The 12412-nt window shown below is 42.0% G+C and overlaps 1 protein-coding gene across 1 annotated transcript in view; it reads right to left on the bottom strand.

The window, feature by feature from the left end:
* Positions 1-12412, bottom strand: part of SP140 (SP140 nuclear body protein) — an 83939-nt gene that overhangs the window by 7207 nt on the left and 64320 nt on the right. Inside the window, exons 14-18 of the mRNA XM_012642479.1 lie at positions 8684-8758; positions 7262-7366; positions 4704-4846; positions 3480-3527; positions 348-389 (exon numbers count right to left, since the gene is read on the bottom strand). Of these exons, the coding sequence (XP_012497933.1) occupies positions 348-389; positions 3480-3527; positions 4704-4846; positions 7262-7366; positions 8684-8758 (413 nt within the window). The remainder of the gene's footprint in view (positions 1-347; positions 390-3479; positions 3528-4703; positions 4847-7261; positions 7367-8683; positions 8759-12412) is intronic.

Raw genomic sequence — 12412 nt, 5'->3', positions numbered from 1 at the left:
TCCTGCCCCTGGTCAGCAGGCCAGTCCTGCCCATTACCACTTCATACTCCATCTCTAGAGACCACAGTGGTCTAGAGCTCACCCTCCAATACTCATTGTCCAGAGGAAATGAGTAAATGGGAAGGTTTCCATGGAAACAAATAGAAAGGATGCTTTCCACTGAGACACCGACCCCAGACCCATCCTCCTGGCTTAGGTGATGTACCTGCTATGCTTTGCTTATCACACACAGTGACATGCTCCAACTGAGAGTGAGCATGCTTCAGGGAAAGCAGAAATGACACTGATCATGTGCCTGGGGAAAGGCCTAGACTATTCTGGGGTCATAGCTGGGAATTGATACTTGCATAAGGGTCACCTAAGGTAACGTCGTGAGACTGCAGTATCCTCTGCTGAAAAGAAAAAAAAATTAATGACAATACTGGATGTAATGTTTGCATCTATCACTTAAATAGTCATCTTTTGAGAGTTTCAAAAAACAATTGTTAAAAAAATTGAGGTGAGGGGCCGGGCGCGGTGGCTCACGCCTGTAATCCTAGCACTCTGGGGGACCGAGGCAGGCAGATTGTTTGAGCTCAGGAGTTCAAGACCAGCCTGAGCAAGAGTGAAACCCCATCGCTAGTAAAAAAATAAAAAATAAATAGAAAGAAATTATCTGGACAACTAAAAATATATAAAAAAAATTAGCTGGGCATGGTGGCGCATGCCAGTAGTCTCAGCTACTTAGGAGGCTAAGGCAGTAGGATCTCTTGAGCCCAGGAGTTTGAGGTTGCTGTGAGCTAGGCTAACACCATGGCACTCACTCTAGCCAGGGCAACAGAGGGAGACTCTGTCTCAAAAAAAAAAAACATTGGGGTGGGGGATACCATTAGGCTGGGGTGACTGCAGCACTTTAAGTTACTATGTAAGCAAACCAAAGCCCAATGTAAACAGTAAAATGAAACTAGAGTCTTTGCCAGTCAGAAACTGCCAGCTAAACTCTAATTAGGGTCTTTCTGCTCTAACCAATCAAATAGATTTTCTTTGTTTACTCCCATGTCAGCCTCACTGTCTAGGCTGCTGTAGGAGAGCTCTCTAAATCTCTGAACCTCTTCTGGTCTGAGTGCTGCCTGATTCATGAATTTCTCTTTGCTCAAATAAATTCTGTTAAGTTTATTTGTCTAAAGTTGTTTTGTTTTTTTTTTAACACAGTCTACCCTTTATTTCATACCTAATTTTATAGACCTGTATATCTACTAAGAGAATAAAAAGTTCCAAAGTACCACTGTTTGGCCCAATGAAAGTTCCATTCCCAGGCTCTCAGACCCAAGATGGGCCTTTGTGAAGCTGTGTAGGGAGTCTGGCCCTGGTTTCCACAGGCCGAGTTGGAGAAACTCTACTTGTCCTCTTACTCTGAGGGGCCCTCAAGCAACTCTCTTCACCTTGGCTGCCCAGGATTTGTCATCCCACCCAGAGGGGCTGCCATGGGAATCCGGTTGAGGACTAAACCCCTTGTCACCACAGAGCCCAGAGTCCTGGAGGCATGCAAGTGTCCCAAAGAAAACTCCACTGCTTTCTGCAGCTCTGCTAGGGACACAGCCCTGAAGATAAAACACTTCCAAGGTCCCCAGTGCTGCAGCTCTTCTTCCTGAAGGTCTCCTCCCCTCCCCTCTATGGAAATCCCAAGAAAATATCAGGCTGGATGAGTTTTCAGAGGTAACCCACTAGATTCATTTATTTTGCTTTTGAATATCCAATAGCATGTCTTGGCATCCTTCCCTTCTGTAATGCAGAAGCCTCAGTCTTTACACCTAGCCCAGGGCAGAAAGGCCAAAGACAAGTGTGATCCAAGGAATAATCACCTGAGAGGTGACCTTGTCACTGCCTGCCTCTCTGACTGTCCTAGAATCTCTACCCCACCTCATTAGTTATTCATTCATGTTTACAATAAAACTGAAACAACCCTGGACTTCAATATTCTCTAACAGCCATTAAGCATTTAGTATGTGCTTAATAATTATATAGCATGTTGAATGGGTGAATAAATGAATATTGTTTCACTTAGAGATTACTGGAGCTGCTTAAGCAAATATTAGCACACAATAAGTGATGGTTCTGGGTGTATATATCAGATCATCTTAAAGCACCTCAGCTATCACTAGAAGGTTTAAATGGCCCTCATTATGAGCCAATAAGCTGTCATGTGGTGCTGATAGTGACACTGAAGTTTCTAGAAAGCAAGTGGCTCTGAAAGCAAGAGAAGTTCTGAGAGGGGCAGAAGATCCATGGAGATAGGAATGGATCCTGGGATCTGCCACTTTGGAGATCCTCTGTTCTTGCCTATGAGGAGACACAAAATATAAAAGCAACTGCAGCTTGTTGTTGCAAAGCGTTGCACTCATAAATAAAGGTAGATTCTGTTGCTGGAAGTTTCCAGCTGGGTTACTTTTGACACCTGGGGAAAGGCAGAGATGCTGCTCTTTAGTGTACTCACTGAATAGTCAAATAATAATTTCCCTTCAGGAAACCCAGTGGATGAAATGTCCCAGTGGCTGAGAATTCAAATCAGCCAGAACATCAGATAATTTAAAGGCCTGGATCTCAAAATTCCAGTGGAATATGAATTCCAGTGGCTAGTTACGTGTGAGCTGTTTTAGAAGTCTATGAATGTCTTGGATGGATATTTCTACCTAAAGTTTATAAGGATGACACTTTTCCTCTCCCTCCCTTCCTCAGTCTTGAAAAAAAAACATCACCTTGTCCTGAATCTACACTGTGCATAACCTGTTTGTTTGTTGCCTTCTTCAACAGAGAGAAAAATCACTTTCACAGATGAAAGGTGGTCTGCACAGCCCCTCTGGTGGAGCCAAAGAGGTCAGTCCTTCCTATAAAATACTTCTACCTCCCAAGACCTTTCTCCGCAATAGCACCATCCTCATGAAGGGCAAATAATTTCCCCTTGAGTGTGACTGCATGTATATTTTATGGAAAGGTAGAAGAGAATGTGAAGGACCAGAAAAGAAATGTTCTTTTTATTGCTTATTTCATGAAATGATATGTAGTTTCATATATGTACCAAATGACTGAGCAAACTCTTGCTTCATCAGATTTCATTGAAGTTAGAAAATAGTGAAATTAATGAAAAAATCTGGGTTTGAGTTGAAAATGATCTTCTCACCTTATCATGGAATATTTTTATGTATTCCATGATTGTGTTTGCTCTTCTGACTCTGGCACCCTTAAAACATCTACATCTATTTCTACAACACATCTGGGAGGTCTACTTTGATGGCTCCTTGTCATCTCCACCTCAACTGGTTTAACATTCAAAAAAGACCTCGCTTTATATACAACATAGTGTTCAAAGTAGCAACTCTGAAGGAACTGGAGAAGGTGGAAGCTTAATTATACTCACCCAATCGAAAGCCCATAAAATAAGATGCTGTACATGCAAAATCAGTTTTGTGACAAGAACCTGTAGAAAGTTATGTGATAATCACCTTTTTTTTCCCCCAATATATTCGTGGAGGATTAGGTAGAAATCCATTCTGAAAGATAAAAAGATCCAGGTCAGGCTTTGCTTCTGTTTTATGATTCAGGCATTTCCCACCACCTCCCAAATATTTCTACCTGGATGTTCCACCTAAACAGCTCAAACCCATGGTGTCTAACTGAGAAACCATCTCCCTCTCCTCACCTGTATTCCTGTACTACTTCTAGATTTTAATCAATGGAAGCTGGAAAATCATCTTTAGAACCATTTCCCCTCCTCTTGTGCTTCTTTCCTAAGTCCTAAGAGGTCTTTCCTCACAATCTCTCATACACCTATCACCTCTTTTCCATTCCTACCAGCGACACTCTGGCTAGAGTCCCTACACAAGGGCTAACCAGTCAACACACAGTTATTGCACACCTATTGGGTGTCAGCCACTCTGATCAATCTTGGGCACACAAAGATGGACAGAGCTAGAGGGGTCTGGAGAGAAAAAGAGAACTGCTGGAAGGATAAACATAAGGCAGTGTAATACGGTCTTAGTATTGGGCTTAGGGAGCCCAGGGGAAAGATGACCAGGGGCCAGGTCAGTTGGTGAATATTCAGGGAGGGGTAACATTTGAGTTGATCATTGTAGACTGAGTATAGGTTTGCTAGGTGCAGAGATAGTGAAGTCATTCCAAAGCCCCATGGCTATCTAAAATACTGTTTTAAATGCCATTTCCAGCCTCAGAAGATTTCACTGATTTCCTGTTGTCTAGATGATGAGTTTGAACTTCTCAGCCTGGCATTAGAGCTCTCTATGAATGACACTAATTGATGGATTATGCCTTTTTGCACACAATCTACCTAAATCCACAGAGCTACTTCTGCCATGGTTCTGGTTTTCAGGCCATTCTTTCTGTGGAGTATCTTCTTCCACTTGTTTGACTATTGATTTTCTAAGAACTTTCTTTCAGTGCACAAATTATCTGCATGCACCCTCGTCAGGATGACCTTTCCCTCCTCGAAGCTCCTGCATCTCTCCTGACTGAGCACCTTTTACCACACTGACACACTGCATTGTGCTGTGGTGATGAATCCTCTTTCTCGCCTGGGTGAGAGGATAAACTCACTGGCATCATGGCTTTATTTATAACGCAACAACTATTTGGAGAACAAAAAGTGACCTTATTATTAGGGTACAACAAAGAAGGACACGTCTCGCCTCCGCCCCTTGTTGCTGGAATACCTCCATCAGCTTTCGTAGGGGCAACCCGCCACAGCGCACACTCATCCTCCAGGATTTTGCTTTTGCGTGGCCACCTTTGATTTCAAATTCCCCGGGGGTCAACCAATTTCCATCTTCACCTTGTATGCACTTCACCCAGGCTCCTGTAAGGCCAGGGTAAGTTAATCCTGAGTCCTCTTTGTCCCCAGAGCTCAGAATATAGCCCCACCATCACCACCACATGGGTCCTAGAGCCACTCAAATTGTGACCAAGATCGATGGCAAGAGAGTCTGGCCTCCCCTTTCAGACTTCAGGGGCCCCAAACCCAGCCTGAAAATCCCCTCAAGGGTGATTTCCTGGTGCAGTTACACGTTTCTTTGACCTTCATACCTGAAGAAAGTGATAATTATCATTAAGAGCAATCTTTTAAAAGTATTTCAAAATCACTCATAAAAGGAAAAGCCAGTGATTATAAAGGAGGAGAGAGTTTCAATTCGCTGTTGAATTCTGGGGGTGGAGGCCAGGCCAGAGTCTCCTGATGGCTCAGGGGCAATGTGGAGGCAGAATCCTCAAGTTGGGGCTGAGGTCTCAGATGGGTGGTCCCCTGTGACTCAGGGGGTCACCACAGCAACATACGCACCCTCTATTACATTTTCATCCAGTTTAATGGCATTATTGAGCAGAGATTTTCCCATCCCTGCAATCGTGGGTATCCAATATTAAAAAACAATTGTGAAATGTCATCCAGCAGTTACTCTCATGCTCAATATCATTAATCATTAGCAAAATGCAAGGCAAAACCACAACGAGATACCACTTCATACCCACTGGATGGCCGTAATAAAAAAGACAGACAATAACAAGTGTTGTGAGTATGTAGAGAAATTGGAGCCTTTATAATACATTGCTGGTGGGGATATAAAATGGTAGGCCAGGTGTGGTGGCTTACGCCTGTAATCCTAGCATTCTGGGAGGCCGAGGTGGGTGGATCGTTCAAGGTCAGGAGTTCGAGAGCAACCTGAGCAAAAGCGAGACCCCGTCTCTACTAAAAATAGAAAGAAATTATCTGGACAACTAAAAAAATATATATAGAAAAAATTAGCCAGGCATGGTGGCGCATGCCTGTAGTCCCAGCTACTTGGGAGCCTGAGGCAGAAGGATCGCTTGAGCCCAGGAGATTGAGGTTGCTGTGAGCTAGGCTGAAGCCACGGCACTCTAGCCCAGGCAACAGAGCCAGACTCTGTCTCAAAAAATAAAAAAATAAAAATAAATAAATAAAATGGTGCAGTTTTGGTGGAAAATGGTTTGGTGGTTCCTCAATAAGTTAAACATAGAATTGCCATATGACCCAGCAATTCCACTCCTGGGTATATACCCCATATAATTGAAAACATATATTCACATAAAACTTGTACATGAATGTTCAAAACAGCATTATTTATAACAGCCAAAGAGTGAAAATAACTCAAACTGATAAATGGATAAGCAAAATGTGGTACAGCCATACAATGGTCTATTACATTATTTGTCAATAAAAAGGATGAAGTACTAATACATGCTGCTACATGGATGAATTTTGAAAACATCATGGGAAGTGAAAGAAGCCAGTCACGAAAAGGCATGTATTATAAGATTTCATTTATGTATAACGCCTAGAATGGGCAAATTTATAGAGCAGAAAATAGATCAGTGATTGTTTAGGGGTGGGGATGGCCATTGACTGCTAATGGCATGAGATTTCCGTTAGTGGGGGACAAAAATCTTCTAAAATTAGATTGTGGTGACGGTTGTACAATCCTATGCATATATGAAAAAAAAAATCCCCATTGATTTATACTCTCTAAGTGGTAAATTGTATGATATGTGAATTTTAGTAAAGCTGTTTAAAAAATAGTCACAATGCAAACATACATATTAATTGGTGTTCGAAGAGCCATATTTAAGAGAGGGACAAGACGAAGTTTATCATAATAGACATTTTTTGCAAAGTTTTAGAATTTACAATCACAAAATGTTTTATGTCAATACGTAAATTGATTTTAACAGCTACATCAGGAGGCAGGTTTTTCATTATTGTTACCTTTTTCAGATAAGAAATTTCAGACTCACAAAGGTCACCTTCTCTACTCACAAAACAACAGTCACTCTTGGCATAGCTAAGGATGGAACTCAGGTTTCCTAATTCTAAATTCTGTGATCTTCTCACTATGTCAAGCGCCCTGCCTTGGTGACAATGATCCAGAACGGAGAGAGGTTATAAAGGTAAAGGCTGAGGGCCTGGTCCCTTTTATGTCTGATCCAACGTAAAACGTACGATGTTTTCCATCTATGCATGGAAGTTTCTGCACTTCTCTTTGGTTCTTTTGTCACTTCCAAGGACACAGCCATGTGGGAGTGAACATCTAACATGTGTGATTTCTTAAAGTGTGAAAATGTCATCTTAGACAGTCCTTTCTCCTTCTGTCAAGCCAAACTGGGACCCAAAGTCCTTGAATGATGTGTGATTCACATGAGTAATTCTACCAGTTCTTGTGATGTCTTTAGATAGGAGTTACAAATTAAAGACCATGAAACTCACCTTGTTTCAATTTATTCTTATGTAAAATACCCTTTTCCTCACCACAGGTCACAGGAAGTGAAGGAGCCTGAAAATCCACAGTTTCATATCCACGCATTCTTGAGGCTGAAAGAGAGGATTTCTTCATTCCATCTCACTTTGCAAATGCATAAGCCCCCTCCTCCCTTATTGAGGTCATTCCTATGAAGACACAGGAGTCCTTGGGAAACTCTATTCCACAAAGCTCTAGAGTTTCAAAATCTTTCTTTCAAGTGGCATTTTTGATGCATAACTACAGAACGTCTACCCCAATTTCACCCCTCAAATTTTACACAAAATAGAATGCGTTAGCAGAGCAATTAGGCTTTAATAAAACTGTTTTAATTCCCAATCTAGTAAGCCCCACTTATTCTTAAATGACAATGAAACATACAGCCGCTGTCACTGTTCTGACGGAAACTCTCCAGCTATGCTGTTTGGCTGCAGTTAGGTAGCCAGAGACTGTACTCACATCTCCACATTTGAGCACTGACTGGGAGAACAGGGAGGCCGGGAGAGGGTAATGACAGGGTAACCTAATGGAGATGGTGTCTGCCTTCCATTTTTGTCTCTGCTTTGCTTCATTTCTCCCTTGTGTCTGCTTTCTTTGCAGCTGAGAGAGGAGCTCAGGGAGCTCTAGAATAATCTGAAGATTATATGGTGGGAGAGCAAGGGTTGGAGACCTGATTTCACAGAAGTAATGATGAATGGTCTTCAAAGGAACTCCAGGAGGATGAGCCACTAATCCTGCCCTTCCAATCAAAGTCATAGAGGCCACGTTGGGTGGGGGGAGTGGGGGTGTGGACTGTCCTTCATCCTGAGACTGATTTTGAGAAAAGTACACTGCTAGGACTAGGATGGACTATGAAGGATGATTGGCCGAATTCACCCTCTTGCTTTCCAGATGAGGAGACTGAGGCAAAAGAAGTCAAGTGATAGGCCCAAGCCCACACAGTCAAAGGAAGAAAAAGCCTTAGGACACAGCTCTCTGATCGCAACTCTGGTTCACTTGGTATGCAACCTGTGGTTTTCTGTGTAGCAAGAGGGAGGTCAACTAAATAACTTATAGGTTGTACCCTTCGTATAGCAATGATCTATTTCCAGCCTTGAAGTTTATCGGTTCAGTGGAGGCAGCACTGCAGCAGCCCCCGGACCTGGTTGTAGATGCAACACCAAGTTATTTGTTTCTCTCCCTGACACCTTTTGGAAAATGACTAAACTGAATATATTTCTCAAGTTAGTACAGCTACATAAAGCAATTAGGAAGTAAGTTTATTACTAAAAATACAGAGTAAAGCACAGGAAATTAGATGTTTGGTTATTGAAAGCATATCCCTTTTTTCTTCTTTGCTGGCATATTAGGCCAGCAAAGTAAAAAGAATCTTTACTTCAAGAATTCTTTACCTTTTGATCGGACTCTTTTCAGTGGGGTTTTGTTATTCTGAGTGAAGAGCATTCTAGCTCTCCGTCTCTTTCTCCCTGGGAAAATTAAAAATATGATCATAGTCACAGATGAGCAGTTACACTGAATATATTAGCACTTTTGCATTTAAATGTAACTTTCCAAAAGCCTATCTAATGCACAAAAAAAGATTTAAATCCTAGCCTTTAAGCTACCAAGAATTAGATAGCTAATCTTAGGTTCACCTTATATTTCTTTTTTATATCCCACATTAGCAAAAAAAAACTAATTGAGATTAACATTTTACTTATATCTGAAGCAACAATATAGGCCAAACACTTATACATCTACTAATTTATTTAATCTTTGCAATAAATATATGAGATCAAGAAGATGACTATGCTCATTACAGAAATTAAAATATTCAGAGAAAAATGAGACAAATCCACAAAATTAAATGAAGTCATTTTAGGGTTTTTTTTTTTAAGTAGAGAGATAGAAATAAATGATATTTCTGTGAGTTAAATGAAACCATATTAGGTGCTCCACAGGTGAAACATATGCCACACATATCCCCTTGAGAGATGACTTTTGTACATTCGTGCTGAAAGTGATAGAAACGTGTCCAAGGGCTGTGTCCATGTACGCCTGGACAGAGATACTAGGTTCTAAGGAACGAACCAGAGGGAGCTAACCAAGAGGCGTGGGCAGAATTGAGTCTTCCAAAACCTCCATTTCAAATAGTAATGAAGGATTGATTTGGTAGATGCTATAGGAGAGAATGTTCTTCCATTTGCAAGTTAATTGGCTGTGGGTGGGCATCTCAGGGTTTACTATCATTCAAATGTATCTTGTTTTTTAAGGCAGGAAAATAAACTTTTCCTTCTTTCTTGTGTTTAATGTCCACCATTCAAAGGCCGCCATCTGAACCCGGTCGTGTAGACCCCATGAGGAAATATTTTCCAGGCTACTCAGTCCTAAATGCTATAAACTCTAAGCATATTGCAAGCATATTAGGCTAGCAAAGTAAAAAGAATCTTTACTTCAATTAAACTGACAGTGGACCTATTGCTTTGTAACATAACCCCACTTCCTGATCTTTAGACTTGACAAATAAAAGTAAATTCTTAAGTCCCCCAACTGACTGGACAGACCCCCTCTCGGCCAAAAGGACCCCAGAGAAATCTTAAAAATTGAGTTTCCAGCCATGATGGGATCAGAGGTCAGGCACACGCTTGTTATACTCCCTTCCCTCGCTAACCACCAGTAGGCTTTCTTTCCTGAGGGTTAAACAGGAACCAGCCCTTTGGAAAGACTTGGTCCCTAGCCAATTTCGACTGACCTCATGTCTGCTCCCCCTTTTGCAGTTTCAACATAACAACCGACCAGCATTCCTTCCCGATAAGGGGCCACTGACCACAGAGTGGCTCTGGCCAGTCTATACAAACTGTGCACAGAGGGCCTTCCTGTCTTCTGCTTCCCCACCTTTTGATGTGCAGGGCCTCCTTGTCATACATTTAAACGTTAAGTGTTCACCCCAAAGTGAACATAGGGCACATGTTGCATACATGTTAGCCTACTGTGCATGTGTGCACCACCTCTTTGTAAATATTCATAGCTCCTCCTACAACCTATTGAATACATATACTTAGCTAACCCCTTCGGCATAAATTCCTATCTCATCCTCCCCTCCCTTAAAGCACCTGTCTCTAGTCTTTGCCAGAGGCTCTGCTTCCCAGCCTGTCAGAATGGATACCCTGCAGGCTGCAACATTTTATGAGAAATAAAGTTCTCCTTTCCAAATCTATAAACCTTGTGATTCTTCAGCTGACAGACTAAACAGTTATTAATAGGGCTTTCCCTTATTAAAGACCAAAATGGCCCATTGAGCCATATGAATACTGACCATTGATAATTAGAGAGATCTTATCCCAAGATCAAATAAGTTTCAATCTTACAAGTTATCACCCTGTTAATATTTAACCAAGATAATAGGAGCTCAAACAAGAGTTCTAAAAGAGTTTGATAAACTTATGTAATAAAGTAGGAGGCTGGCGTATTAATAGCCAAGGGATAAGAAAAACTACTAAAAAGGTAGAAATGTGGTCCTCAAGGAGGCAGAGTAATCTTTGTGCTCCCTCTTGCTTCTTCCCTCTGGAAGGTGGAGTCACCAGCAGTAGAAGATCATCCACACAGGTTGGCTTTCTGAGGGGCTCTCCTCCCATCCTCTCTCATTCAAGATGTCAATGGAACTCTGGAAGGCCAAGACATCTCCAGGTCTCTCTGCCTTACCCCTCCCTCCTCTCCAGTGGGTCCATGTTCACAGCACAGTGAGAAGAGATCCAGATGTCATATTCTTGCTGCTCTTTCCCCTCCTATACTCCACCCAGTCTGGGCACTAAAGCTCTAGCCACAATCTTAGACAGTCCAGCAAATACAGAGTTTGCTCTTATTTTCTCTCAATCTGTTTCTATTTGGTTACATCTTTTCTGGGACTGGTGGGTATGCTGGACTTATTTTTCATCAAACCTGTTTAGGCCTAATATTTTCAGGGAAAAAAAAAGAAACACACTGAAGTCCACTCTAGCCCATGGAGCTCTTGGTATAAGGAGATCCGAAGCTTAAATCCACTAATTCGTAATTCAACACTTCTGTGTTTTACTCCCAAAATAAAGTGGCTGAGCAAGGCAGGATTCAACTATTATTGTGTCCCGGGCTATGAAACCCATTTAACAACACTGAAATCCCATCACAAACCCTAGTAAATACCATGGTGGTCAGCATACAATTTAAAGTTATTTCTAATAATTGTTATGGTTGGTATAAATAACCACCAGAAGTAAGTGTAACAGAGTTTCAATTTCCTCCTGTTATCTCAAAATTTCACTTCAAGCCCCAATAGTTGGGAACAATTCAATAAGTACCAAATAGGGTGACCAATTGTCCTGGTCTGCCCAGGACTAAGGAGGCACCCAGGACACAGGAGTTTCATTGGCAAAATTGGGAAAGTCCCAAGCAGCTAGGTTGGGTTGGTCACCTTAGTTCCAAGCACCCACATCCTGAGACAATGCACCAGGCCACCTATATGACCATACAAAGAGTTGCTGGAACTGGTTATGCCAGCTTCAGTGCTTCACTCACATCCAGGCCCTAGAAGAAAGGCTACGTTTGTTTCAAGAGAAGTCAAGCTGTAGTGCCTAACCCCTCTTCTTCCCTTGTGATGGAATTGATGAGAGCATCTCATGAAAGAAGGAGCAGTGATTGTGTGTCCTCCATTTCCAATGTCATTTCACAGCAGTGCCTGGCAGGCAAGACACTTCCACACTCGCATCTCTCCTTTCTCCCACCTCCCCAAAACTGTGTGGGCCCAAACCAGCAGCCCTAGAGTGGAGGGAGAACCAAGAGAGAATGAGAGAAGACACTGACTATGCTGCCCCCACTGCATGCATCCCAGGCTGAGACTGGCCCAGGCTGAAGAAGGGGAGGTGCTTTCAATTGGAGAAAATACTGAAGTTTTAATACTAGGTCTGAAAGTACTCTCAACTACTGAAATGAGACTCTCACTGCTATTAAAAGGGAATGGGAAAGCTACGGGGCCTGCCCAAGAGAGGAAACAGTTCATCTAAAGCGAGGATTTGAAAGGGCAGTGAGTAATAAACTTGTTTTCTGTTTACAATTTACCAAGTCCAGGCGTTTTAATAAATCAGTGATGTCAGGCAAAGGAATTTCCA

This window comes from Propithecus coquereli, unplaced genomic scaffold (assembly GCF_000956105.1).
Source record: "Propithecus coquereli isolate 6110/MARCELLA unplaced genomic scaffold, Pcoq_1.0 Scaffold18, whole genome shotgun sequence".
Lineage (NCBI taxonomy): Eukaryota > Metazoa > Chordata > Mammalia > Primates > Indriidae > Propithecus > Propithecus coquereli.
The sequence above is the reverse complement of the archived record's forward strand: the minus strand, read 5'-3'. Positions and strand labels throughout refer to the sequence as shown.